This window comes from Oryctolagus cuniculus, chromosome 9 (genome assembly GCF_051225735.1).
Source record: "Oryctolagus cuniculus isolate XC-2025 breed Fujian yellow rabbit chromosome 9, ASM5122573v1, whole genome shotgun sequence".
Taxonomy (NCBI): domain Eukaryota; kingdom Metazoa; phylum Chordata; class Mammalia; order Lagomorpha; family Leporidae; genus Oryctolagus; species Oryctolagus cuniculus.
This window is the reverse complement of record NC_142875.1, coordinates 107051515-107078311: the sequence shown is the minus strand read 5'-3', so window position 1 is coordinate 107078311 and position 26797 is coordinate 107051515. Positions and strand designations below refer to the sequence as shown.

The 26797-nt window shown below is 43.4% G+C and overlaps 1 protein-coding gene across 3 annotated transcripts; it reads left to right on the top strand.

Moving 5' to 3' along the window:
* Positions 1 to 24873, top strand: CLEC1A (C-type lectin domain family 1 member A). 3 transcript variants are annotated; one of them, XM_089303857.1, is made up of 7 exons: positions 1 to 320; positions 917 to 1083; positions 14522 to 14620; positions 15940 to 16116; positions 19481 to 19632; positions 21972 to 22090; positions 23873 to 24873. In XM_089303857.1, the coding sequence occupies exons 1-7, from the start codon at positions 283 to 285 to the stop codon at positions 24030 to 24032; spliced, it is 912 nt and encodes a 303-aa protein (XP_089159983.1). In that variant the 5' UTR covers positions 1 to 282; the 3' UTR covers positions 24033 to 24873. The 3 variants fall into 3 exon arrangements, with proteins under 3 accessions (XP_089159983.1, XP_089159984.1, XP_002712860.4); XM_089303858.1 differs by having other exon boundaries at positions 154 to 320; positions 22024 to 22090; XM_002712814.6 differs by having other exon boundaries at positions 182 to 320; positions 868 to 1083.
* Positions 24874 to 26797: the final 1924 nt, after the last annotated feature.

Below are 26797 nucleotides of genomic sequence, written 5' to 3'. Positions count from 1 at the left end.
AGAGAAACAGAGGCAGAGAGACAGAGTGCAATCTTCCATCCACTGAGTTAGTTTCCTCCACACGGTCAACAGCTGAGACTGGTACAGACTCCAGCCCGGAGCCCAGCACTCCACCTGGGCCTCCTAGGGGGTGGCAGGGACCCAAGTACTTGAGCCCTCATCTGCTGCCTCCCAGAGTGCACACTAGCAAGAAGAGAGGTGGGAAGTGGAGGAGCCAGGACTCACACCAGGTTCCCCGACAGGGGAAGCCAGAGACCCAAGCAGACTCAACCAGTGCACCAAATGCCTGCCCCAGAGGAACGGCTGTTGATGGATAGCAGGTGAGTACTTTTACAGCTAATTCTGTTGATAAGCAGCTGTGTGACTTCAGACCCGTCGCTTCCCGTCGTTGGGCTTCAATCTCTGCTTCTGCGAACATAAAAGACGACTCGTGAGAGCACCCTGTGTGCTGACATTCCAGGGTTACGCTGCTTTACACCGTGGCCTTGGAGAAAGTCCAGGCGAAGCTCTTGGGTCCAGTCTCTTCCCATAGAGGCACAGACGGGTGAAACCTAACCTAAGCGAGGCAGTGAGTGTGTGATGCCTAAGAAACTGGGAGATGCGTCCCTCTGCTCAGTACCGTTCTGCGGAGTCTGAGCGATCCCCCGTGCTGTTCTAAGCTCCCGCTTCCCTTACACGGTAGCTTCACGAGATGCACATACAGAAAACCAAAAGTGAGCTGAGAGGAGCAGCCCTCCCAGTAACGCGCAAACAGAAAACACGCTATCTGCCTTCAGTCTGGCCAATTTGGCATTGGGTGTTCTCAGGGGAGGGGCCGGGCCTCTCCGGGCAGGAGCCTGAGAGGCTGTCTCTGCTGCTTGCCGGCAGAAAACCTCAGGAATGCCTTTCCCGCCTCGTTTCCTGAACACTCTCACAGCAGCCCGGCGGCTTGGGGCAAGCGGAGCACGCCGCACGCCGCAGGAATCAGGATGCAGGCCAAATACAGCAGCACCAGGGACATGCTGGATGATGACTGGGACGCCACCATGAGCCTGCATTCTCAAGCCCCTTCTACACCCCGACGGCCGGAGCCCAGGCAGGCAGGTACTGTGTCTCCCAGGTTGCCAGCAGAACAGAGCCCTGGACCAATAGGCGAGATATACACAGGGACGAGAGTGAGCAAATGTTTCCTTGATTTGCAGGGCTGTGTAGCTGTGCACTTTCCGGCGCTTCCCTGCCAAGTATACCAGCAGGAACGTTGGGAAATTTAAACTCCAGACACACAGCTGTTTGTTTTTCTGAAGTTCCATGGCTAGCAGAGTGGTTTGCAGTGGAGGGTGTGTTGGCTTGTCGAATGCCAAGGCGAAATTGTACGGGTCAAGCACTCCCCTTCCCATTCTCAGCTTTCCGTAAAGACCAAATCAGATGTTAATTTTCCATCTGTGATTTGATTTGGAAATACAGGGTGGAAAAACTACCTTTTTGCTAGTTTTGAACTCGTGACTTTAGAAGGAGATTTCCAAGTGAACAAATCAGCACTGGCATTTTGCTATAAGTTTCATCTTGAAGTTGCAAGAGCTTGCTGGTCTTATCAAATCAGGTGCTTGCTTTAGTCATCTATGAAATGAAAGGGGATTGACGCTTTTTTAACATCTCTAGCTCTGAGGTTCCGTGATTTGACCATCTGCTGACCTCTGATTCAGTTACCTCCAATTCCTATTCACTTTTGCTTTCTTGATCTCAGAAGAGCGTTGCAGATTGAATCAAAATAAGAAAGTATTTAATTTTCTATTTAGCCCCTTCTTATTTCACATAATTACTCATCATCTGACATAGTACTTAGGGTTTTTTCAGTTCCGGAATTCATACACATAGAGAAAGATCTTATTTCCTGGGCCACTCAGCCTAAAGCAGACATGTGGAGTGGACATTTTGAGTGGCAGTTAAAATGCCACTTAGGACACCCACATCCCACATTGGAATACCTGGGTTCAAATCCTAGCTCTCCTCAGATTCCCATCTTTGCTAATGTGTTCCCTAAAAAGCAGCAGGTGTCAGTTAAAGTAATTGAATGTCTGCTACTCATGTGGGACACCTGGATTGAGTTCCCAGTTCCCAGCTTCAGCCTGGCGCAGTCCAAGCTGTCGCAAGCAATTTAGGAACTAAACCAGCGAGCGGGAGGTTGCTCTGTCTCTCTGCCTTTCAAATAAGTAAATAATTTATTTTAAAAAGAAAAATATAACTTGGCTCTGGTGGAAAGACCTCCCATGTCATACACACAGGACAAGATTCTAGCTTCTGACCCTGGACTTTCTATCTGTGTGAGTTGGAATAAGTTACTCAAGTTTTGGAGGTGAGTTCTTCATTTATAAGACATCCATGATAGTAACCATGTATATAAGGCTTACGTGCCCGGCATTGTTTTAAGCACTTTATGTATATTAATTCTTATTAAACTAATGTTAAGAGAGAAGTGAAGCCTCTCTCAGAAGGTAGCTAATGCCTAGTAAAGGGACAAACAATGGGAGGTACTTGGTCTATAACAGACACTCCAAAAACATGAGTTTCCTTTCAGTATTCCGTTCCTGGGGAATTCCTAAAGAGTTCTGTTTGACATTTTTGTGTCTGCATCGGAAACATGTGGATTCAGTGCCTTCGTCTTAACAGCCCCTTACTTCCTGGCTGTGTGCGGTCCGTCTTCACTCGGTAGATGGGGACACACTCTTTGTCACTGTTTTCTCCCCTTGCTCCTTTATCAAGTAACTTTCAGGTTTTCTTTCTCTCCCCTAGTAAACCTTTCCATTACAAGCGTTGAGTGATCCTCTGCCTGAGACTCACAGATTAGGGCATTTTGTTTTTAACTGAACCAGCCAGTCAGTAACTCCGCAGTTGGGGGACGGCGGGGATTTCCAGGCCGCTGGAGGTGAAGCTAGGAGACAAAGGTAGAGATAGCAGTCTCAACAGCACAGGATATGTGTAATAGGATGCAACACGTTTTCCTCCGGCAACTCTTACGGAGTCAGTTCTGGGGAACTGTGGGTTTCAGTGGCTTGAGCATACCTTCATTTTTTTCACCTTAGACTGGATGCAGGAGCTTTCAAAGAATTAGCAACACCGTTGGGAACAGCGAGTTCAGATCCCTTCTGCCAAGGCTGGAGAGTGGACAGGGAGGTGGAGTGAGATAAAACACTAGCTAGCGGCAACATCTGGCAGCCTCTTATAAGAATGGAAATTGAAACAACAGGAGTAGAGGTTGCAAACAGTGTCTTAGAGGCAGACATCTGGAAAGAGTCATCTCGCCCTGCGTGTGTGATATTTTGTTTTCATCTTGCAGGATGATGTGTATCTCTGGAAAAAGTCACTCTAGTCATCTGATTATCTCTTAGGAAAGCACATCTGCTCTACCTTTGCTGAGACTTTTTTGACAACGTAGAGGATTTAGATTCAACATAATGCCATGGCACACCTGTTATGAGCATTCCCAGAGAGGAGGAGCAGGGGCGGGGAAGGGGAGAGAGGAGAGAGCGCATCTGTACAGCGCCTCCAGCTGTGGTCCCTGGTGAAAGTGTGTGCTTGCCTCCCAGGTTGTTGGCCACTTTTGTGAGGTAGGGGGTGGTGCCTCTACAGCATGATGCCACCTGGAAATTTTATGGTACCTCCGTAAATTCCACACGGAGTTTAAATTCCGTGTTTCCACAGCATTCCCCCTGTAGGTTTGCAGAGACTTCCAGCTCATGCAGACCTATCTAGCTGCCTGCCAATTCACCCCACATCACAGTCATGAGTGGGCAGCTATTTATTTGTTATGCCTAATAAAATCCTATATAGTTTTCTATATTTTTATTCTTAATATAATCATATTTGTGTTAAAATGCCAAACAATTGAGAATATAGAAAGTAGTAAAAGTGAAAGAATGACATCTTCCCACATATTTTCACAAAGTTATGTTTGGGTTCATGTTATTGACCAGGACATTGCAAAGTGCAGATGTCAAATATGATGTGATCCCTGTGAATAAGAAAGCAAAACCTAACACAGTTCGCATCCAGGTTATACCAAGGTGCTGTGGTAGACATGTATGAAAGGTACCACCGGGAGCTTGGCCATTTCTATCTCATGGGGTAGAGGGGACAAGAACGTTTGAGACCTGGAGTTGACTTTAAAATGGTCCACAGGATATGGGATCAGGAGTGGGGTTGTTTGAGGGGCTGGGGATACCACAGGCAGAGAGGCGGGTGAGAGGCAAGTCATGGAGGTTTTAAGTCACTTTTTAGAGAACTGTAAGCAACATTAGTGGTGGCATGGAGCTGGAGGAGAAAGGCTTGGTGAGGGTCAATGTGGCAAGTGATAGAGAGCCTTTTTTTGCCACACTGCAGTGTTTTGATTCAATAGTTAAAATGAGGTCCAAGAGGGACATAAGCAGGGAGAAGCAGAATCAACGCTGGGTTTTGGGAGGACCAACCAAGCTGCATACATGGGAGCAGAAGGAAGGCACAGGACCCCAATGGCTGGTTTATTCTCTAGTGCAGGCACAGTATTAGAAGAACCTTAACTGAAATAGTTTGGGGAGAATGAAGACAAAGGATCAGGTAGGAAAGTTGTCAATGAGAGTTTGAAGATTTAGAGATTGGCTGCATATAAAAAGATGAGGAAAAGGATATGGACTGTAGGTGGGCTCGGTTCTATCTTACACCATGTGGATGGTGCTGCCATTAACTGAAGCAAACTTTCTGAGGAAGAGGAAAGGTGAGGAACTCAGTCTGAGTTTGAGGGTTCTGTAGGAGGGGGACCGTGCATTCAGAGTTATCCAAACACCTGGATATGCCAGATGTGAGTCGGGAGTAAGAATGCAGAGCCGGGTCCAGCATTATGGCATAATGGAGTGCCAGTAGGTTAAGCTACCTGCAATGCCAACATCCTTTATGGGCAACTGGTTCAAGTCCCGGCTGCTCCATTTCCAATCAAGCTCCCTGCTACTCTGCCCAGGAAAGCAGTGGAGGATGACCCAAGTGCTTGGGCCTATGCACCCATGTGAGAGACCCAGAAAAAACTCCTGGCTTCAGCCTGGCCCAGCCCCTGCCATTACAGCCATTTGGGGAGTAAACCAGCAGATGGAAGATCTGTCTCTTTATCTCGCTCTGTAACTCGCCTTTCAAATAAATTAAATTTTTTTAATTGTGAAAAAAATGCAGAGCTACACATATATGTGAGAAATAGTCACATAGTAATTAAATAAAGTAAGTAATGAGGTAAGTGAAATAGAAACTAAAATGTATGAAATCATTAAGAGAGGATATGAAAGGAAATGGCTAAAGAACAGAAGAACAGAATGACAACGGGAGAATCTTGGGGAATCTGGACAGCTGAGGGGCAGGAAGAGCAAGCCATTCCCATCAGTGCTCCCAGAAAGGACCAGCAGAGTGGGAGAAAAGTAGGAGCCTGCAGGAGAGGTATCTAGGAAGTCAAGAGGCAGTGCACTCGAGGGTAATGGGAACGTCAGCAGTAATGACTGTGCATGTGAAAAATAACCACCAACAAATCCTACAGAGTTTTAAGTCTAATTGTTTCACCAATAAGCATAAAAATAGATTATCGGTTGCTTTGGAAAGCAGTGGCTTTAAAAAGAACTGATGAGTCTTAAACAATGTAAGTCACTTTCTCTTTTTGTCCTTTTTGAAGATATAAATTGTTATTGCTGAGGGATTACAGGGTCAAGTGAAGGCTTTTAAATTCTTTTCTAAGGTGTGGGAGCTTCTAACTCACTTGTAGATTGAAAAGAAATGCAGGGAGAGAACTTTGCACAAACCATATGGTAAGGAGAGAGAATAAAATCACTAATGGGCCAAGATCTCTGCTGGTGACTAAATGTTAGCTTAAAAGAATATGAAAAACTACTTTAAAACATAAAAAAATTTTGTACTGAAACTAGGAATCAAAAAATAACAAAACATTGTTTTATGGATTTATTTTATTTATTTGAAAAATGGAGTTACAGAGAGAGATAGAGACAGAGAGAGAGGTCTTCCATCCATTGATTCACTCCCCAGCTGGTCGCAACAGCCGGAGCTATGCTGATCCAAAGCCAGGAGCCAGAAGCCTCTTCCAGGTCTCCCACATGGGTGCAGGGGCCCAAGGACTTGGGCCATCTTCTACTGCTTTCCCAGGCCATCTGGATCTGATCCAGAGAGCTGGATCGGAAGTGGAGCAGCCGGGACTAGAACCGGCTCCCATATGGGATGCTGGTGCTTCAGGGCAGGGCATTAACTCGCTTCACCACAGCACCAGCCCCAATAACAAAACATTTAATTCTATATTCCCCCCACCTCAGCTTTGGAGTTTTATTTCCTCAACTACTGCATGTATCCCTCGTTTCAGAATCATAGCAAAATCATATTTCATTGACTCAACAATTTTTAAGATTTATTTATTTATTTGCAAGGCAGAGTTAGAGAGCAAGCGAGCAAGCGAGCGCATTATCTTCCATCTGATGATTCATTCCTCAAATGGGCACAGAAGCCAAGTCTGGGCCAAACTGAAGCCAGGGTGCTGGAATTCCATTCTGGTCTCCCACCTGGGTGGCAGTTGCCCAAGTACTTGAGGCCATCTTCTTCTGCCTTCCCAGGCACATTAGCAGGAATCTAGATTGGAAATGGAGCAGCCAGCACTCCAGCTGGCCCTCTGATGTGGGATCCCAGCCTTGCAAGATTCTTGCAGTTTAACACACTGTGCACAATGCTGGCCCCTTAATGTGTACTTTGGTCTCCATTACTAACTGTGCAACCCTAGGCAAGTTAAGTAACACCTTGGTAATTCAATTTTCTTATCCAAGGAAAGGAAAAATATAGTTGCCCCTTGAAAAAAAAAATGGCCACTTCCAAAAATACAACAGTACTTATAGCACACTTAGGAACTATCATTAGCAGTAGCTATGCATTCCTGAATAAGTTGTCTAACCCTTCTGGGCCTTAGTTCCCCACCTGTAAAATGGGATAGTAATGTCTGCCTTATAGGATGTTTACAAGGATAGATGAGGCAATTCATAGGAGATATTCATCTCATTAACTCAAGGCATGTTACAGTTTTAATTAATGGTCATTTTATTTTTGAACTACATTTCAGCAAATTAAATCTGCTGATTGGTATATAAAATTGACTCACCTAAATTTTATTCTAGAGGGAAAATATAATTGAGTTTCTACTTATTATGAATTGGAAACCGTGACATTCTGGAGAGAGCCAGGATGTTCTCAGACATACACACTTTTGAAACAATAGGAAGGATAGCACATATTTGCCTGTAGAGAGAAAGAAGCTAGCACATCTTTGAAATAGGTTTATGACCAAAAGAAACCTCTTTCATGAATATCGTGCAAATATCACCACCAGTTTGGCTCCCATTTCTCTGTGACTCCTGGTTCATAAGGAAATGTACGAAGTCTGGCGTTGAGCATGTCAGTTTTATCCCAGCTTTGCCTTTAGTTTGCAGTGTGGCTCTGTGCAAATTATTTAAGCTGTGTCTTTCTCAGCTTTTCAGATCATCTGTATTTCAGAGGTACTCTGATAGACTACATGTGGTCATTTCTGTTGAATTTCTGTTGACCCCTGAGCCTGGAACAGCGTAAGGTTTTCCTTCTGTTAGTCCTGATGAGGCATCAAGTAAGACAGCTCTTTTCATCCCCAAAGTTTCAAGTAACTACAAAGGAATTTGCATTTACAACTTGACCTTGGCACTGTGGCCTCTTGTAGTGTGGTTATAGTAAGAGGATCCGGGAAAGGAGGGTTTGTTTTCTATATATATCTTTATCTTCCTAGGGATGTTTACATCATGCTGGGTCTGTCCATGCCTTTTTCTAAACATGCCCCAGGAGACAGCATAGGAGTTCTTTTCCAAATAATAAAACCACAGCAAAGCAAAGCCAAACTCGGGCATCTCCCAAGCATTTTAATTTTGTGGCAATCTGACTTATTTCAGGGTGGAGATAATCCCTAGAGACTTCCATGTGATTCGGAACACTTGGAATAAAACTCCAGAGCTTTAGATCAGCAGAAGAAAACACCTAGAGGGAAAGGAGAATCAAAGAAAAACAAACAATGAAACTTCCAAGGTCATGGTCATCTCTTAAAGGAAGCTGGGTTTCCTAGGAAATAGCCATACCTCCTGTGGAAACTAATGGGTAGTGTTCCTCTGGGTCTTTTTCTAAAATAGGGAGGGGTTGGAGAGAAGGGGAGCAGTGAGAGAGGGAAAGATTCTAATTGTGGAAATTTGATCAGGGAGAGAACACTCCTTAGAATGGAATTTTCAAAACTGATTTTTTTTAGCAGAAGGCACACTATACTTCTTTCTTCTACTTTAGAGTCCATATCAAGCAGGATTGCATGTTTGAGATTTTGTGTGTGCGAATATTATTATTGCTAAATAATGTTTTAATGTACTCTAAAGGCCCTCAGGTCAGAGTAAGGATTTTAGTTCACTCTTTTTTGGTCTTTTGGGCAGAATACCAACATCTTACTTGTTCCCAGGATTATGTACAAGAAAGCAGATTTTTAAAGGGAAAAATAATTCATTTCAACAGCTTTCTCTTTTACCTTCTTATTTCTGATTATGGCTAGGAAAAGAGGAATTATACAAAGAAATAGAATACTTAAAAGCATTTATGCCTTTGAGACATTTGTAGTGTGAATAGAATTGAGCAGGCTTATGTGGGAGGCATCTAACAGGGACAGTTATGTAAAATACACGCATACATTCATCTGTTTAATGCTCATTAAGCTGATTTCAGCTGCTGTTCTAGGTGCTGGGTTACAAAGTGTAGCTAAACAAATGGTAACATTTTCCACAAAAGAGTTTACTTTCTACAGGGGTAAGACAAACACAAACCAAAAGAAATAAGTAAGATGTATATTATCTTTAATATCTTAAACTACCATGGAGGGGCCCAAATATATACTATACCTCTGAAAGCAAGAGAAAAAAGTTTAAATCATTTATTTATTTGACTAGTGCAGGAGCACTCTCATCTGCTTATTCCTTCCCCAAGTGCCTGCGATAGCCAGGGTTAGACCATACCAAAGACAGGAGCCAGGCAATCAATCCGTGGCTCTTACTTGGGTGGCAGGGACCCAAGTAGTTGAGCCATCACTGCTGGTTCTCGGGGTCTGTGTTAGCAGGAAGCTGGAATCTGATGTTGGAGTCGCAGGCATCCTACCTGGTAATTTAACCACCAGGCCATATGCCTGCCCCCAGGAACATTTACACACTGACTTTTCTTGGACTCCACAGAACTTTACAAATACTTGGGATTTTGGAGAGGATGGTTAACCTAACCTGTATTTTACCTCTGATCTTGTTCTTTTACGTTCTACTGATCTGAAATATTCTTATGGTTAAGGGCATGAGAAAATCTTCCTTTTCTGTGAAAATATAGACCAAACCACATAGGCGAGCTAATTGAAGGAAACAGAAAGAAGGGAATCTGCCCCGTATTTGTTCATGATACAGAATCTCACACAGTGAGGATGTAGAAACCAGTATTGCTGGGAGATGTATGCCGCTAAGGCCAGACTTTGCCAACAGAAATATTTCTGAAAAGTTGATAGATTCTTTAAGAGTCAGCCTATAGGCCAGCGCCGTGGCTCAATAGGCTAATCCTCTGCCTGCGGCGCCGGCACACCGGGTTCTAGTCCCGGTCAGGGCACCAGATTCTGTCCCGGTTGCCCCTCTTCCAGGCCAGCTCTCTGCTGTGGCCCGGGAGTGCAGTGGAGGATGGCCCAAGTACTTAGGCCCTGCACCCGCCTGGGAGACCAGGAGAAGCACCTGGCTCCTGGCTTAGGATCAGCGCGGTGCGCCGGCTGCAGCGGCCATTGAGGGGTGAACCAATGGCAAAAGGAAGACCTTTCGGACCGGCGCCGCGGCTCACTAGGCTAATCCTCCGCCTAGCGGCGCCAGCACACTGGGTTCTAGTCCCGGTCGGGGCGCCAGATTCTGTCCCGGTTGCCCCTCTTCCAGGCCAGCCCTCTGCTGTGGCCAGGGAGTGCAGTGGAGGATGGCCCAGGTGCTTGGGCCCTGCACCCCATGGGAGACCAGGAAAAGCACCTGGCTCCTGGCTCCTGCCATCGGATCAGCGCGCGCCGGCCGCGGCGGCCATTGGAGGGTGAACCAACGGCAAAGGAAGACCTTTCTCTCTGTCTCTCTCTCTCTCACTGTCCACTCTGCCTGTCAAAAAAGAGAATCAGCCTATAGATAGCTCTCTAGACCTCTGTAAAATTATCTAGTTTTGGTAGCATTCATTTTTCCTGATGTTATATAAACATAGCAATATTAATTCAGCTCTTCTGTACTAGGCACTGTTTTCAGTACTGTAATAACCAAGTGAACAAAGCAGAGGAGCTCACTGTGTTAACAGAAGACACGTTTGAGGGGGAGGAGACAGGCAGAAATAAGCAAATAAAAGTCAGGAAAATGGGGCCAGTGCTGTGGTGCAGTAGGCTAAGCCTCCGCCTGCAGCACCAGCATCCCATATGGGCACCGGTTCAAATGCCAGCTGCTCCTCTTCCGATCCAGCTCTCTGCTATGGCCTGGGAAAGCAGCAGAAGATGGCCCAAGTGCCTAGGCCCCTGCACTCATGTTGGGGACCCAGAAAAAGCTCCTGGTTTCTAATCGGCTCAGCTCTAGCTAACATTACCATCTGGGGATGACATTTCTGACAGCAGACGGATGACATTTCTGTCTGTCTCTCCCTCTCTCTTTCTGGAATTCTACCTCTCAAATAAATAAATCTTTTTTTTAAAAAAAAAGGTCATGATAATGTTGCCTAATAATCCTATATTAAAGAAAAATTGTAGAAGAGGGGGTACCGCTTAAACTGAAAGCTGAGTAACAGCAGAGTGTGTGCCAGTAACAGATCTGAGGGGCCAGCTTGGTGACGTGGTGGGTAAAGCCGCCGCCAGCAATGCCAGCATCCCGTATAGGTATGGGTTCATGTCCCAGCTTCTCTACTTTCAATCCAGCTCCCTGATGATGGACTAGGAAAAAGCAGCAGAGGATGGCCCAAGTGCCTGGGCCCCTGGCACCTATGCAGGAGACCTGGATGAAGCTCCTGGGTCCTGGCTTTGGTCTGACCCATCCCTGTCTGTTGCAGTCATCTGGGAAGTGAACCAGCAAATGGATGATCTCTTTCTCTCTCTTTCAAAATATAAATAAATCTTTAAAACAAAAATTGGGGAAAAAAATGGACCTGAGGACTCATTCATGCAGCTAGAGAGATATGGTGAACAAGGGACAAGCTCACCAGGATCAGGGGTAAAAGGAAGGCTCCTGTGACCAGAGCAAGTAAATGAGGAAGGAAATAGTTCACACGGGATGAAAGAGCTAAATAGAGGTTGTAGGAGGAAAGACTATTAGAGGACTTTATTCGAAGTGCAATAAAGCTGTTGAAAGTGATTTTTTTAAATTTTTTTGTATTTATTTATTGAAAGCCAGTTACAAAGAGAGAAGGCAAGACAGAGAAAGAGGACTTCCATCCACCAGTGCACTCCCCAGGCTGCACGGCCAGCGCTGCACCAGGCAGAAACCAGGAGCTTCATCCAGGCCTCGCACGTGGGTGACAGGCACCAAGTACTTGAGCCATCTCCCACTGCCTTCCCAAGCATATTAGCATGAAGCTGGGTTCGACCAGAGCAGCCAGGGCCCAAGTGGCATTCCTCTATGGAATGCCAGCTTTGCAAGCAACAGCTCAACCCACTGCGCCATAGCACCAGTCCCAGGTTTACATTTTAAAATAAATGTCTATTTTGACATTTAAACTTTTTTTAAACTCCAGAGGATAATAAATGTGCTTTTTTAAAAATTATTTATTTTATTTGAGAGGCAGAAACCACCAGAGAGGGAGAAAGAGAGTGAGAGAGCTCCCATCTACTAGTTCAATGGGACTGGGCTGGGCCAAAGAGGCTGAGAACTCGATGCAGGCCTCCTGCATCGCTGGCAGGAACCCAGCTGTGTGAGCGGTCACCACTGCCTCTGAGGGGTGCTTCCAGCAGGAGTCTGGACCCAGCATCCTAATCGGCATCTCAACCACCAGACCAAAGCTTGCACCCACGTTTTCTCTGTTCATACTATCTTTACAATTTGAAGTAAGGTTTAGCACACATATCAGTGCTTATATTCCATTATTTATTAAGAGGACCCTGTTAGAAACAAGCTTGTTTCTGTAATTATTCTGTTTCAGAACTTGACTCCTCAATGAAATAAAACTCATTCACAGGTCAACAAGAGAGCAGAGTTTAAGAGCACCCCCTCTTTCTTTCTTTGATTTTCATCACAACGCTAGATACTTCCTGCACCTGATGGGGGTGCGGGGTGTCTTCTCTGTGAGATAACTCCCGTCATTCAGATTCTGAAGCGTGACCTAGGTGGGTCTACTCATGTCTCACAGTGAAGCCTCTGCAAGTGCAAGTCAAACCTGGGGGAATGGCATTATTATTATTTTTATCTTTTCTTTTAAGATTTATGGATTTGAAAGGCAGAGTGTCAGAGACAGAGAAATACCTTCCATCTGCTGGTTCACTCCCCAGTTGGCTGCCACAGCCAGGGCTGGGGCAAGCTGAAGCCAAGACCAGGAACTAACTCCATTTGGGTCTTCCACCTGGGTGACAGGGACCCGAGAACTCGAGCCATCTTCCACTACCTTCCCCAGGTGCACTTGCAGGAAGCTGGACCTGAAGAGGAGCAGCTGGGACTTGAATATGTGCTCCCATTTGGGATGTGGGTATCGCAAGCAGCAACTTAACCTGCTGCACCACAGTACTGGCCCCTAATTATTTTTGCTATTACTATTTAAATGGTGCAAAAATTGAGATAACTTAAGTTCATACTGCAAAATCAATGACTCTTTAAATTATTTTTGGGGAGAGATGAGTGAAAAAATGACATCCTTCTAAATGAGAGAATTTGGGTTGGGCACTGGATGCAGTGGTTAAGATGCTCCTTGGACACCCACATTCCATACTGGAGTGCCTGGGGCTGAGTCCCAGCTCCCCGTGCCAGCTTCCTCTCACGCACCCTGAGAGGCAGCAGGTGATGACGTAAGTAGTTGGCTTCCTGCCACTCATGTGGGAGACCTGGACTAAGTTCTGAGCTCCTTTTCTGATCTGGCCCAGCCCTGGACTGTGTGGGTATTTGAGAAGTGAACCAGTAGATGAAAGATCTCTTTTTCTACCCCTGTCTCTGTCTCTGTTGCTCTGCCTTTCAAATAAATAAAACCTAAAAAAAAAAAAAAAAAAAAACACACAACCAAACAAACAAAAAACCCCTCAATCCCCAGATGCTGAGTTGTCTGAGAAAAAGAAGCTTTATTACAGGCTTTTAAGGAGAATGGAGGTAGGGTGACAACAAAATCCAAATCCACCTCTCCATTCATAAAGGGGTTTGGGAATTTAGAGTTCAGATGAATGGGTGTAACTGGCTGAGACTAAGTAAATGGAGCATGATAGGTGCAGAGGAAAGCGTGTGGGAAGTCCTTTGATCATGCATGTTAGCAGCTCATGCTGTTACATCCATTGCATATTCTAAAATGGCTGCGTACAGCTTATCAGAGGTGTGGCATTCAGCCCTGTGATAAACCACAGGGTAACTCTCCGTTATCTGCCTTGCTTTGCAAAGGTTCCAGTTACAATTTAGGCTGCAGCTCATTCTTTCTAGTTTTACCAGGGAGTTTAAAAGAGCTCAGCAGATTTAGTAGTGGTGGTGGTGGTGGTAGTAGAGAAGCAGAGAGACAGAAACAGAAAGACCTCCGTCCACTGATTCAGTCCCCAGATGCCCACAATGGCCACAGGGCAGAATCCAGGAGCAATGACAAGGATGCAACTACTTGAACCATCACCACTGCTTCCCAGGGTGTGTGTCAGCAGAAAACTGGAGTCAGGATCCAGAGTGGGAATCAAACCTAGGCACCCCCATATAGGATGTGGGTGTCCCAATGGGTATCTTAATTACTAGGCCAAACACCTGCCCCAGCTCAGCAGATTTTTAGCAAAGACAGCTATTTTGGGATTGCAGATTAACCATGCAACAGGAAGGCAAATGACTACTATGGGCTGTTAGTATGTAAGGTTACTGAAGGAAGCTTGCAGTTAAGCAAGGGGAGGTGGATCCTTGGTTGTCCTTGGTTGTTCCTTGAAAAGGGTCAGGGATTCTCAGCTTTTGTTTCATGTACTTTGATCAGTCTCATGATTAGAATTTTGACAAACAGGGTTAAACAAACAACTCTATGAAGATAATACATAACATGATTCAGTGCAAAGTAGGACTCGGGTGTTGGGGATAGAAATGGGTGGGACTTGTGAGAGAATCTAGCTTTGATAAGTGAGGCTTGGCATTGAGCCATATGGTCATGTTTCTGAGGACAGAGGGCACATTATCTAGCCCTGATGACCATACTGCAGAATTTGTTCCTGTCCAGAACTCCCTCTCTTGTTTGTTTGTCACTTACTTGGATCCAAGAGGAAGAAACAGCCAAACTCTGCTTTCTCCTTTGTTCCCTGCAGAGCCCAAGACTTCCTCCTCAGCCTGGCGTCCAGTGGCCCTGACCCTGCTGACTTTGTGTTTGGTGCTACTGATTGGCCTGGCAGCCCTGGGCCTTGTGTGTAAGTCTTCAATCTGCCCTGGGAGAGGCTCCTGGTCCCAACGTGTGTCTAGGACCAGAAACATTTGTTCTAGGTTGTTTTTGTGTGTGTGTGTTAATTCTGAAGCCTGTATGTCTAACAACTTTTAAGATGATGAGTAATGGAAGAACTATAAAAATACATCGATTGTTTGCTAAGTAGACTTGACTACTGTGTCTGAAAAAAGAAGGATTTTGTCTGTTTATCTGTTAATATTTAAAATCCTCACTTTTTAATAACTGAATGTTTCAGCCCTCTCTCATTCCAAGAGTATAAGGGCAGTAGATTTGGCTCTCAATCTGCATGACTTAATGGGCTAGTTCAGAGCAGGAAGAGTTTTATATCCCATACCCTCACTACAGGGAAGTGAATACAGTCCTTAAGCACTATGTTTTTCAAAAAGGTTAGGGAGTTATAGTTATTTTACAATTGTTTGAAAATCAAGGAAGAAAGAATGCATATGTAAGTCTGAATTTCAACCAAGTAAGAATACGTTCAAAAGCTTAAAAAAGAAAGTGAATAAGACCCTACGGCCATGTTTCCAGAACAGTTGAAGGTGATTCCAGGTAAAAGGTCACAGAGAAAGGCCTGTGTTAATGTCAAAAATTGGATTTTTAAACAAAATACCAAAACATTTTTGTTTGTGATCTTAATTTAAAAATTAAAAATATTTTTGTTTTTCTCTGACTCCAAAATTTGTCTATCGGTTTGGCATAACTATTGTTTTGCAATTATCATCCTCATAGGAATATAAAGCAACTGTCATGAATCATGAGGAATTTCTTTATTTAGATTAAAAACCTGAAGTTCAAACCTGTGTTGAAATTTTCTGGTCAAATGACATTAAGGGAGCTACTTGTTCCCTCTGATTGTGATTGCATATCCATAAAATATAGACATGATAGTATGACTACTTTAATAAGTGAATGAATAGCAGTATATGGTACATTGTCAATATTTAATATCATGATCAACAGAAATGGATTTAGGTTTTAAGTGCAGCTAATGGTTTAAGTCTACACAAAAATATCTGCTGAGCAACAACTATATTTGGAGAATTTATTTCTGAGCTTCGGAACTGCTATTATGACTCTCCATTTTCAAATGGATTTAGAGAAATTAAATTTGCCCAAGCTGATTTAATTATTACATATATACTAGAGTTTGTATTTGAATAGAGGCAGTATGAGATCTCAGAACCTGGTATCATAAGATATAATGTTTTGTCTTCCCCAACATGTGAAAACTAGAAATAGAAATGAAGAAATAAGCTTTCCTGTCTGACTTGTCACTTGGGTTAGTTTTTCAGTACTACCAGCTCTCTAACAATCAGCAAGACAGCATCTCTCGCAAGGAGGAAAGACTGGGGAATTTCTCAAAAGAGGTGCAATCTCTCCAAGCCCAAAACAGGAAGCTTGCAGAAACCCTACTACATGTGGCTGTAAAACTATGTCGTGAACTCTATAACAAAACTGGAGGTAAGCCAGCGCTCATCACCCTGCCCCCAATATATCTGCCAATATAGAGCTGAGTTTCCCATTGATAGAACTGGGAACTACGCATTATTTAACTAGTTGTCTGGCAAATTCAATAAAGGGTTTAGGTGACAAGACTATGACCAGTAATGACTGTTATAATGCATAAAAAAACACTTGAAACCATAAAAACAATTAACTTGGGATAAGCAAAATAATACTACAAATACATACAATACAGGATTATGTCTCAATTTACCATGGCACAACTATTTGCAAATATATCCCCATTTACAAGTTAACAAACTCCTAATTACAGTTCTCAAATTTTAAGAACCTTACAAAGATTAATTTAAAATGCAGATAACTTGAACCAAACTCTTTATTTTAATTCAGTATGACTTGGCTGGGTACCAAAAATATGCATTCTAATAAGGACCACAGATGATGACAATGCAAATGGTAGGCAAACCACACTTGGATAGAAATACAACCCAGAAACTTCAGCCTGTGTGTATGTGCACTTTACTATTCTTTTGTTTGTGTGTGTGTATGTGTGTGTTTCATGATGATCTACTTTACACAAATCAGCCTTCTCTTTTGCTTTCCTTATCATTCTTGTATAGGAAGTCATGTATGTTTTCAAGTCTTTTTATTCATTTCTTGTAAACTCAAAGATCTCAAGAACTTCTAAGGAGGGACAGTCTGCTTGTCTTCCATACACCCACCACTTCCCACCCTAAGCAGACATGATGACCACATGATTACACAGTAAATAATATCAATAGACACACTTCCACTTCTTTAAGTGACTCTTCTCCGTATGACCATGATCTTAATAGTCATGGTTTTCTTTCTTTTCATATTTTTCTGACAACCCAATAGGTATACTTTTTCTTGTTGGGTGCCATGGCATCAAAAAGACAATCTAGTTTTCTCTGAAACCAATGGATTCTGGAATTTTCATCTAGCTTTATAAAAATAGAAAAGCTACACAAATAAACCACATTTAGTTTAAATATAAAATCTATGAGCAATTGTACTAATGCTGTTATTTCTTCTCATAAATTCTCATGCTTTTGGTTAGATATTAGTTCTTGGCTTTATTCTGCTGATTTTCATTTCTTGCTTTGCTCTTACCCATTGTCCATCCATTCACCCACCCAGTCAACTAGCATTTACTCATTCATTTAGCTACTAGTATTGCTATTATTTTTTATAGCATTGTAGAGTGTTTACTGATGGACACTGTAAAAATACATCAGATTTTCATTTTCATGAACCACTTACTATATTGGAATGGTAGCAATAAGTATATTTAAAACATAAAGTAAGGTGACCAATGTGTCACAGTTTTCCTATAGTTTTTCCAGTTTTAGTACTAACAGTCTCAAATTCTGGGAAACTGTAGGCCTCAACAATGCAAGAATGATTGGTCAACCTAAATGTATTTTAGGAGCTAGTCATCAATCCTATGATAAATGAAGGCAGACAAGGTAAGGGGGATCAGATATTCAAGAATGGTGGGTTACTATTAAGACATTTTAAATTTATTTAATCTTATTTATTTGAAAGAGACAGATGAATAAAGATCTTCTATCCACTGGTTCATTCCCCCAATGCATGTGATGGCCTCAGTTGGACCAGGTCAAAGCCAAGAGCCAGAAACTCAATCTGGGTCTTCCACCTGGATGACAGGGATCCAGCTCCTTGAGCCATCAACACTATCTCCTGGAGTATTAGTAAGAATGCTGGAACTGGAAGAGGGGCCAGAACTCGAATGCAGACACTCAGATATGCGATGACGGCATCCCAAGTGGCATCTTAAGCACTGTGCCAAATGCCAGTCCCAATTTAATGTGTTAACATTTTGATAGTAGAGGCAAGCATTGTTTCATAGCAGGTTAACCCACCACCTATGATAATGGCATCCCATATGGGCACCAGTTCACGTCCCTGCTGTTCCACTTCCAATACAACTCTCTACTAATGGCCTAAGAAAAGCACTGGAAGATGGCCCAAGTGTTTGGGTCCCTGCCACCCACATGGGAGACCTGTATGAAGCTCTTGGCTCATGGCTTTGTCCTGGCCCAGCACTGGCCATTGTGGCTATATGAGGAGTGAACCAGAGTATGGAAGATCTATTTCTATCTCTCTCTCTCTCTCTCTCTCTCTCTCTCTCTCTCTCTAATTCTGACTCTCAAATACATCTTTAGAAAATATTTTGACACAAGATTATTTTTAAAATAAAGAAACTATTATGGATGTGATTAAATTGCCACCCCACCACACACCCACATGTCCCTAACTCTCAGAGGCCTACGACCAGGTATCCAGATAAGTGTTAAAACCATGATTCTCAGGGCCAGATTCCTATACCTGGATGTTCAGCCACCACCCATGTAGTCTATCTCACCCTCAACTTGCACCCTTACTTCTCTGGCTTGATTGTCCACTGTAATTTATGACACATGGAAATTCACCATTCTATATTCACAGTTGTCTCACTAATTTTCCCCCATGCTTTATTTTAGTTTACTGTGAGAAAAGAGCTTATGTCATATTGGGTGTGTGTGTGTGTGTGTGTGTGTGTGTGTGTGTGTATAAAAGATTTACTTATTTATTTGAAAGAATTAAATTAGAGAGAGAAGGAGAGGCAGAGAGAGAGGTCTTCCATCCACTGACTCACTCCCCATTTGGCCACAATGGCAGGATCTGTGAGGATCCGAAGCCAGGAGCCAGGAGCTTCTTCTGGGACTCCCACACGGGTGCAGGGGCCCAAGGATTTGGGTCACCTTACTGCTTTCCCAGGCCATAGCAGAGAGCTGGATCAGAAGTGGAGCAGTCAGGACTTGAACCAGCGCCCTTATAGGATGTTGGCACTGCAGGCGGTGGCTTTACTCGCTATGCCACAGCACCAACCCCAGTGTATATATATTTTATTAATTATTTTACCCTTATATAAGAACATTTTAAGGAAGACAATTATAAAAACTGTTTTTTGAACACAATGCATTTTGAGTTTCTGAATGTATGAGCAGCTCTACATGGTTGGATATTCTCTCTGTGTGCTGAATTGTGTACACAAGAGGTGAGGAAGTTCCAATCATTTATTATTAGACTCCATACTTTATAGGAGCAGTTAGTACCCATTTTAATTGTCACTGTATACTCAGTATCAGCTACAATTCCCATCATATGGTAGGTATTCAGTAACAATTTGTAGTTATCATTAGTTGAGCAATTAAGTATCTAGGAGACAAGGAATTAATTCTGTCTTAGGGCATCAAATATCATATAATTTCAAGAAAGGAAACTTGGCAGAACCAGGCAGAAAATGACTTGTCAAAATTGGTCTTTTTCGAAGGACACCAGTGCAACCCTTGCCCGGAAAAATGGAAGTGGCATGGAGACAGATGCTATCAGTTCTACAAGGAGAGCAGAAGCTGGCAGGGCTGTGAATATTTCTGCTTTTCTGAGAACTCTACCATGCTGAAGATAAACACACAAGAAGTGCTGGTAAGATCCTGACACTTTGCAATAGCTGGAGAATTCTTAGAGTGGCCTTTAGGTGAGCTAGCATGAGGATTCTAAGGAGTCAGGACTTTTATCCACAGAATTTCTCATGTATTACAGTCAGGGCTGCAGTCTTATTCCTGTTGCTTTAGATGATTCCCTGAAATACATGAAGAGTTCTGTCTCCCCTCTCCAAACTGCCTGCCTCAATCAGGGAAAAAAATGGGGAATATCTTAGTTTCTTATCTCTTTGGGTTTAAGTAGGAATGAGCAACATGTTTTTATTGATAAATATTTATGTATTTATTTGAAAAGAGAGACAAAGAACAAGTGAGCTCCCATCTGCTGATTCACTCCCCAGATGCTGGCCACAGCCAGGGCCAAAGCCGGGAGCCGGGTATTCCATCCAGCTGTCCCTCAATGGTGGCAGGAACCCAATTACTTGAGCCATCACTACTGCTTCCCAGGATCTTCATTAGCAGGAAGCTGGAATCCGGAGCTGGGGCTCACCCAGGTGCTCCAGCATGGGACACAGGCATCTAACTGGGGTCTTTAACTGCCAAGCCAAATGCCCACCCCAAAAGGAATGATGTTGATTCAGAATGATGCATCAAAGTGATGAAAATAGTGCTGTTCTTACCTTATGGAAGTGACAAAGCCTTTAATTGAAAAATGTTTAATTAAATCATTACTGTAATCCAAAAATACATATCTTGCCTTCCAGAAATTTTTTTTTCCACAACTTATTTTATTTTTATTTTTTGACCGGCAGAGTAGACAGTGAGACAGAGAGAAAGGTCTTCCTTTTTGCCGTTGGTTCACCCTCCAATGGCTGCCGCGGCCGGCGCACCGCGCCGCGCTGATCCGAAGGCAGGAGCCAGGTGCCTCCCCCCCACCCCGTCTCCCATGGGGGCACAGGGCCCAAGCACTCGGACCATCCCCCGCTGCACTCCTGGGCCACAGCAGAGAGCTGGCCTGGAAGAGGGGCAACCGGGACAGAATCCGGCGCCCCGACCAGGACTAGAACCCGGTGTGCTGGCGCCGCAAGGCAGAGGATTAGCCTAGTGAGCCGCGGCACCGGCATCTTTCCTATTCTTGCCTTGGGCTGGTGCTGTGGGCCAGTCTAGGGTGGACTGCTAAAGGCACATCTGAGAATAAGCCAGAAATTGACATATATTGAATAAGTCCACACAAGTAAAGTACACTATAGAAATGGTGCGATTATTCCTTGTGCTTTTACTGTCTCTGGATTGACATCTTCAAGCTGTGTGGCTATGACTTACTGTTTCTCTAGAATTCAGTGGGCGTGCTGATGCAGAGTAGATTATCAATAAAGGATATTTAATTGAATTAAATGCCCAGATTACTACACAAATTCTTACTATCCATCTAGTTACATCTTAATCCCCCCTTGCTTCCTCAAATCTGTATGAAGGAACCTCTGCAGTGTCTCTCACTTACTAAAATGATATTTTTTACCCTTTCTCCATGGATCAGTTCAGGCAGAAAGAGAGGCAGTTTCTCTAAGAAATGTCAAAGAAATTGCACGTATGCTCCTAACCCTTCCTGTTCTCCTTGCTTCCCCTGCTGCTGGCACATACTGAGGACTGAAGTATGTAATTTAATTAACTTACTATAAGCAGTGGTAGGAAATTCTGTTGGAAAAGCTTTTTTTCTTCTCTCATGCGTGTCATGCATTTTTATATATTTAAGGCACTTTCATATGATCTATTTTTAGGGTTTTTCATTTGAATGGGCCTCCATTTTCCTGAAAACAGTATTTTTAAATATAGTTCTTTTTACATGCCTACCAACTGTTGCTTCAGAGTTTCACTTATATTGCCAACAATCCCTTATTGAATCAATATGTGTCATTAAGTACCTGAGGGCTTGTTTGTAACAATTACTAAAACAAAGATTATGTCCTTAAAGAACCTAGTATGGTGGAATGGGAAAAACATAAAAACAGAATTTTAGAGAATTTGGAGAATTTCTGTGTTTAGAGATACTAGGAAGGCAGAGTGAGACTAGATAGAAAGAAGGAAACAACTTTTTAAAAATTTCACTATGGACACCGGGAAAGGAATTGTCATGTATATGACTTAGATGTATTTGTGCGTGTTTGTAAGTAGGTAGGTAGGTAGGTAGGTAGACAGACAGACAGACGGATAGATACAAAGGTACTTCAAATAGTTTGTGGAAAATAGAATTAAAAGATGTTTGCATAAAGAGCTTTGAAATGCGTGCATAGTTCTTCATAATGCACACTTCCCTGACCTTCTTGAAGACCTGATATGAAATAACACCTGTAAGCTGAAGGTTTTTTTGTGTGCCTTTCACAGGAATTTGCCATGCCTCAGAGCCACTCTGAGTTTTTCTACTCTTATTGGACAGGGCTCTCTCGCAACAGCAGTGGCAAGACGTGGCTGTGGACCGATGGAGCACCTTTCAACTTCGAACTGTAAGCCTTCAGAACATTTTATGGAAAAGGCAATTAATAGAGTGATACAGGTCAATCGTATGGTGCAGCAAGCATTAATCCAACATCTGCTTTGTCCTGGAGACCATTTGCAGGAGCAAAACTGCAATATAAGCCTTGACTCCTGCACTGCTTATTAAACGGGAAGGGAGAGAGATGTGCAGCATGAGTAAAGTATCAGGGATGGTGCTCTGGCTGTTTTCAGAAGTGTGAATCTACGATTCACCGTGAATGAGAGGAGAAAGACGGAAGACTTTATGAGGGAATATAATGAATTCCAGGAGCAGAGGTTGCAATGGTGGTTGCCTAGGGTCGCACAACTTATCAATAACCAGATACACGATAAGATTTCAGGGTTTCTGGCTTTCCGTGCAGTGAAATAGGGAGCACATCTTTTAAAAACACACTCTGAGAATAATATCGTGGAACATTAACTTTACTTACAATATGAGCATTTAGATAGGGGCATGCACTGTATTCTTTGAAACAGGAAAATGTAGGGGCTGGCGCTGTGGCGTAGTAGGTTAAGCCTCCGCCTGCTGCACCAGCATCCCATATGGGTGCCAGTTCATGTCCCAGCTGCTCCGCTTCAGATGCAGCTCCCTGCTAATGGCCTGGGAAGGCAGTGGAAGATGGCCCAAGTGCTTGGGCTCCTGCACCCACATGGGAGACCTGGAAGAAGCTCCTGACTTCTAGCTTCTGATCTATCAAGCTCCAGTCTTTTGGGGAGGGAAGCAGTGGATCAAAGACCTCTCTCTCTGTCTCCCTCTGTCTCTGTAACTCTGCTTCTCAAATAAATAAACCTTTAAAAAATTGGAAAATGTAATTTTGATATCAAAATATATTACACTTAAAGTCATGTTTGAATAGGTGCCTTTCTTTCGTATAAATCATGTAGCATTTACTCTCCCAGGAAACTGGACATGTTCAATTCAATCATTTATATGTTACAGTTAAGTAAACTGAGTCACAGAGAGAGCAGATAACTCCCTAAATGGTAGTAAAATGATAGAGTAAGTTGGGGTTAGTAGATTTGTCTTCGTTTTAGGTAGAAGTAGTTCTTGTTTTTGGCTGTGCTGCTGCTTTTAAGAATGGGTATGGGCCGGCACCACGGCTCACTAGGCTAATCCTCCGCCTTGAAGCGCCGGCACACCAGGTTCTAGTCCCGGTCGGGACGCCGGATTCTGTCCCGGTTGCCCTTCTTCCAGGCCAGCTCTCTGCTGTGGCCAGGGAGTGCAGTGGAGGATGGCCCAAGTGCTTGGGCCCTGCACCCCATGGGAGACCAGGATAAGTACATGGCTCCTGCCATCGGATCAGCACGGTGCACCAGCTGCAGCGCGCTGGCCACGGCGGCCATTGGAGGGTGAACCAATGGCAAAGGAAGACCTTTTTCTCTCTCTCTCTCACTGTCCACTCTGCCTGTCAAAAAAATAAAAAAAATTAAAAAAAAATGGATATGGCAATTGAGGGGCTGAAAATGAAGAGCTCCATGACCCCAACTTTCCAGTTATACTCATTCTGGGTATGCACCAGGGGCCCTTGCAAAGTTCATGGAAAACATGTATCATGAAAAAAGTGTGCATGGATTTCAAGAGGTTTTTGTACACAAGTAAACTTACCTTTTCATTTCATTTTCCATGGACTTTGTAAAGTACTGTCATACCATTTTATCACCCTAGGAAGACTTGTATATACTTTTGGGGTACTTAACATCCATTTTAGAGATACACCACGTCTAAATTAATCTTTTCTTTTCTGTCTCAGGTTTGAGATTGTAGTGGACGTCACCAGCCTAAGGAGCAGGGACTGTGTGACCATCCTCAACGGGAGGGCTTTCTCGAAGGACTGCAGGGAGCTGAGGCGTTGTGCGTGCGAGAGGACAGCGGGGACAGTGAGGCCGGAGAAGCTCCTGCAGAACTCCTGAATCATCTGATGGACTTGATGCTCTCCCCAGCCACAAGCACCAGCAACAGTTATGAGCCAAGCAAAGCCAATGCAAGTGAGCTTGGAGGCATCGGCAAATGGAAAATAACCAGGAAAACCGGCCCCTCTGCCCAGCCCAAGAAGGCTTCTCAGGTTTTCTGCTCAGAGTCACTGGCGTTTCTGAGTGTGGGTCTACACCCATGTTTACCAGTTACAAGACTGCTCGTGAAGCGGCACTCAGCCCTGGAAACCCATAAAGCTGTCATTGGCTTCTCAGAGATAACGTTCTCACTTTCTTCCTCGTCTTCCTTGGCATTTCTTATCTCCCTGCTTCCAGGGAGAAGTGAGAGGAAAGTTCACGAAGTAGAGGAGTCCAGTGGAGATAACATTGTTAGCAGCCATTCCTTATTGTGTGCTGCCAGAGACACAGCTCAGTGTGTGTGTGTGTGTGTGTGTGTGTGTGTGTTTCGGTTCATCCTTTTCCTTTCCACATCGCTCAATAAAAACTCCCTCTGCCGTGTCAACAGTCTACTTTCAAACTGGGATAATTCTCCTTATGAAGAATACCTGCCCTGTCCATCAAGCTTCCAACATTCGCTTCTCTCCCTAGGAATTTTTCCCAGAAAGGAAATACTATCCACTCAACTCCATATCAGAATTAGAGCTCCTGATGTTCTCTTTGGAGAGATTGAAAAACGGGGCGGGGGCGGGGGGAAGTAGTCAATCATTTGTGTACACCAGGGATTGCTTGGTCTCGGTTCCCATTTCCTTCTGTGTCATCAGTGTTCCTATCTTTCAGGTACTGAAGATTTAATAATAATAAACGTAAATAATGAAACATACTTGTGGCTTTGAAGTGGATTTGTGATTTGGGGAAAAAGCATGGGAATGCTTTTCAAAATTTTTTCAAAATTTTTTTAAGATTTATTTTATTTATTTGAAAGAATAACAGAGAGGAAGAGACAGATCTTCCATGTGCTATTTCAGTCCCCAAATGGCCATGACTGTCGGTGCTGGGCCAGGACAAAGCCAGAAGCCTGGAACTCCATCCAGTTCTCCCTCGTGGGTGGCAGGGGCCCAGGCACTGGGGTCATCTGCTGCTGCTTTCCCAGGTGCACTAGCAGGGAGCTGGATCAGAAGTGGAGCAGTTGTGCCTCAAACCAGTGTTCAAATACTGGATGCAGCACCACAGGCTCCTCCACCACTCGGCCACGATTGTTTGCTTGTGCCTTACTGACAGCTTGTGGGGACTCTATGAGTGCTGATTCTGTAATCACTGGGGAAGAATGAGCTTTCTAAACTCATGTTGTCTTCAAGAGCATGGTTCTAGCATTTTCCTACAGTGATGTCTCCTGGGACAAGCTCACAACATCAACACGTACTGACGGATGAGCACGGTTACAGCGGAGCACCTCTCAGCCAGGCCATGGAAAATGAATGACAGGCAATGACACCTGCATGCCTTCTCGGTGACACACCTCTACCTCAAGATGACTAACTGCAAGGATCCGACAGGGATCTTTTCAAATAACACAAACACTGACATCACTGATCTACAGATAAGTCCGTTTCAGGGGTTTAACACTAGACAGGCTCATCCGTTATAAAGCCTTATTTTTCAACAGTGATAAGTAGGGCGCTTCAGTTTTATTTTCTGTAAACATTTATCTCACAGTGAAATAACTCCATCAGCACTTCTGTTTTCATTTTTATGTGTCACTTAACTAATACTGCTTCCAGATTCTTCCTGAAGAACTTTCAACAGTTTTCTGTTGATGAGTTAGGAAACTTCTTCAGTGTTGAGCAAATTGTGTTGATTTATTTTATTGTGCAAATAGCCCTGCATTTGTGGTCAGAAAATGGGGTTTAGGCTGCTCAGTCTGATTTATTTCATTGGAAAATCACCTTTAGTTCAGGGAATTTACTCATCAAGTGTAAAGTTGAAATATTTATAACTTCCTCATAATGTTACCGTGAGTTGAAATGAGGTCAATATGAAATTAGTTTCATAATCTAAGTCGCAATATAAATTGTGAAGAAAATTAAAAACTAAGGATTTAGGGATTTATTTAAATATTGAGGAAAGCAAACATGCATCTATAACCTTTTTTGGAGATCTGCATTCACAAACAGCTTGTAGAGGCGGATCGCCACTGGTAAAGTAGGGATTTTACCAAATCTTTTCCAAGGTGAGTGCAGATGTTCAATGCAAGTGGTCACTACAGGTATGTAACAAGAAATGAGAAGTAAGCCTGTAGACAAGCAATTGTTGTTTAAGCCTTGTGGCTGCAGAAAGAAAATGCAGTGAATGTGAGAAAGTCAAGTGACTTCCTTGACTAAGTGGTAAAATCAGGAGATGATATATTTAAGTTTTGACTCTTGGCATCCTGTATTCATGGCTAGATGATAAGTTTCCCTCCAAATGCCATGCTTTGAAGAGTCTTACTGCCTAGAAAGTGAATGTTGACCAATGTTTACACTGCAAATCTGGGACCTAAAGAAAGTTGTCACTTTTTATGGTAAGGAGGGGGAAAAAGGCAATCCTTGGATATACTTTCTTTTTTTTGAGTTTATTTCTCTTACTCTTTGCCTTCATCCCTTGTCTGTATGATGAAATTCACAATATTGACAAGCAGAATTGAGCAAACATTGCAAAAGAACAGACAAAAACTATGGCATAGTATTTTCTCTGCAAATACTTTTGATTTTTGGGAATAGAAAATAATTATCAATTGAATTTGAAAATATGATTTGCTGGGGAAAACT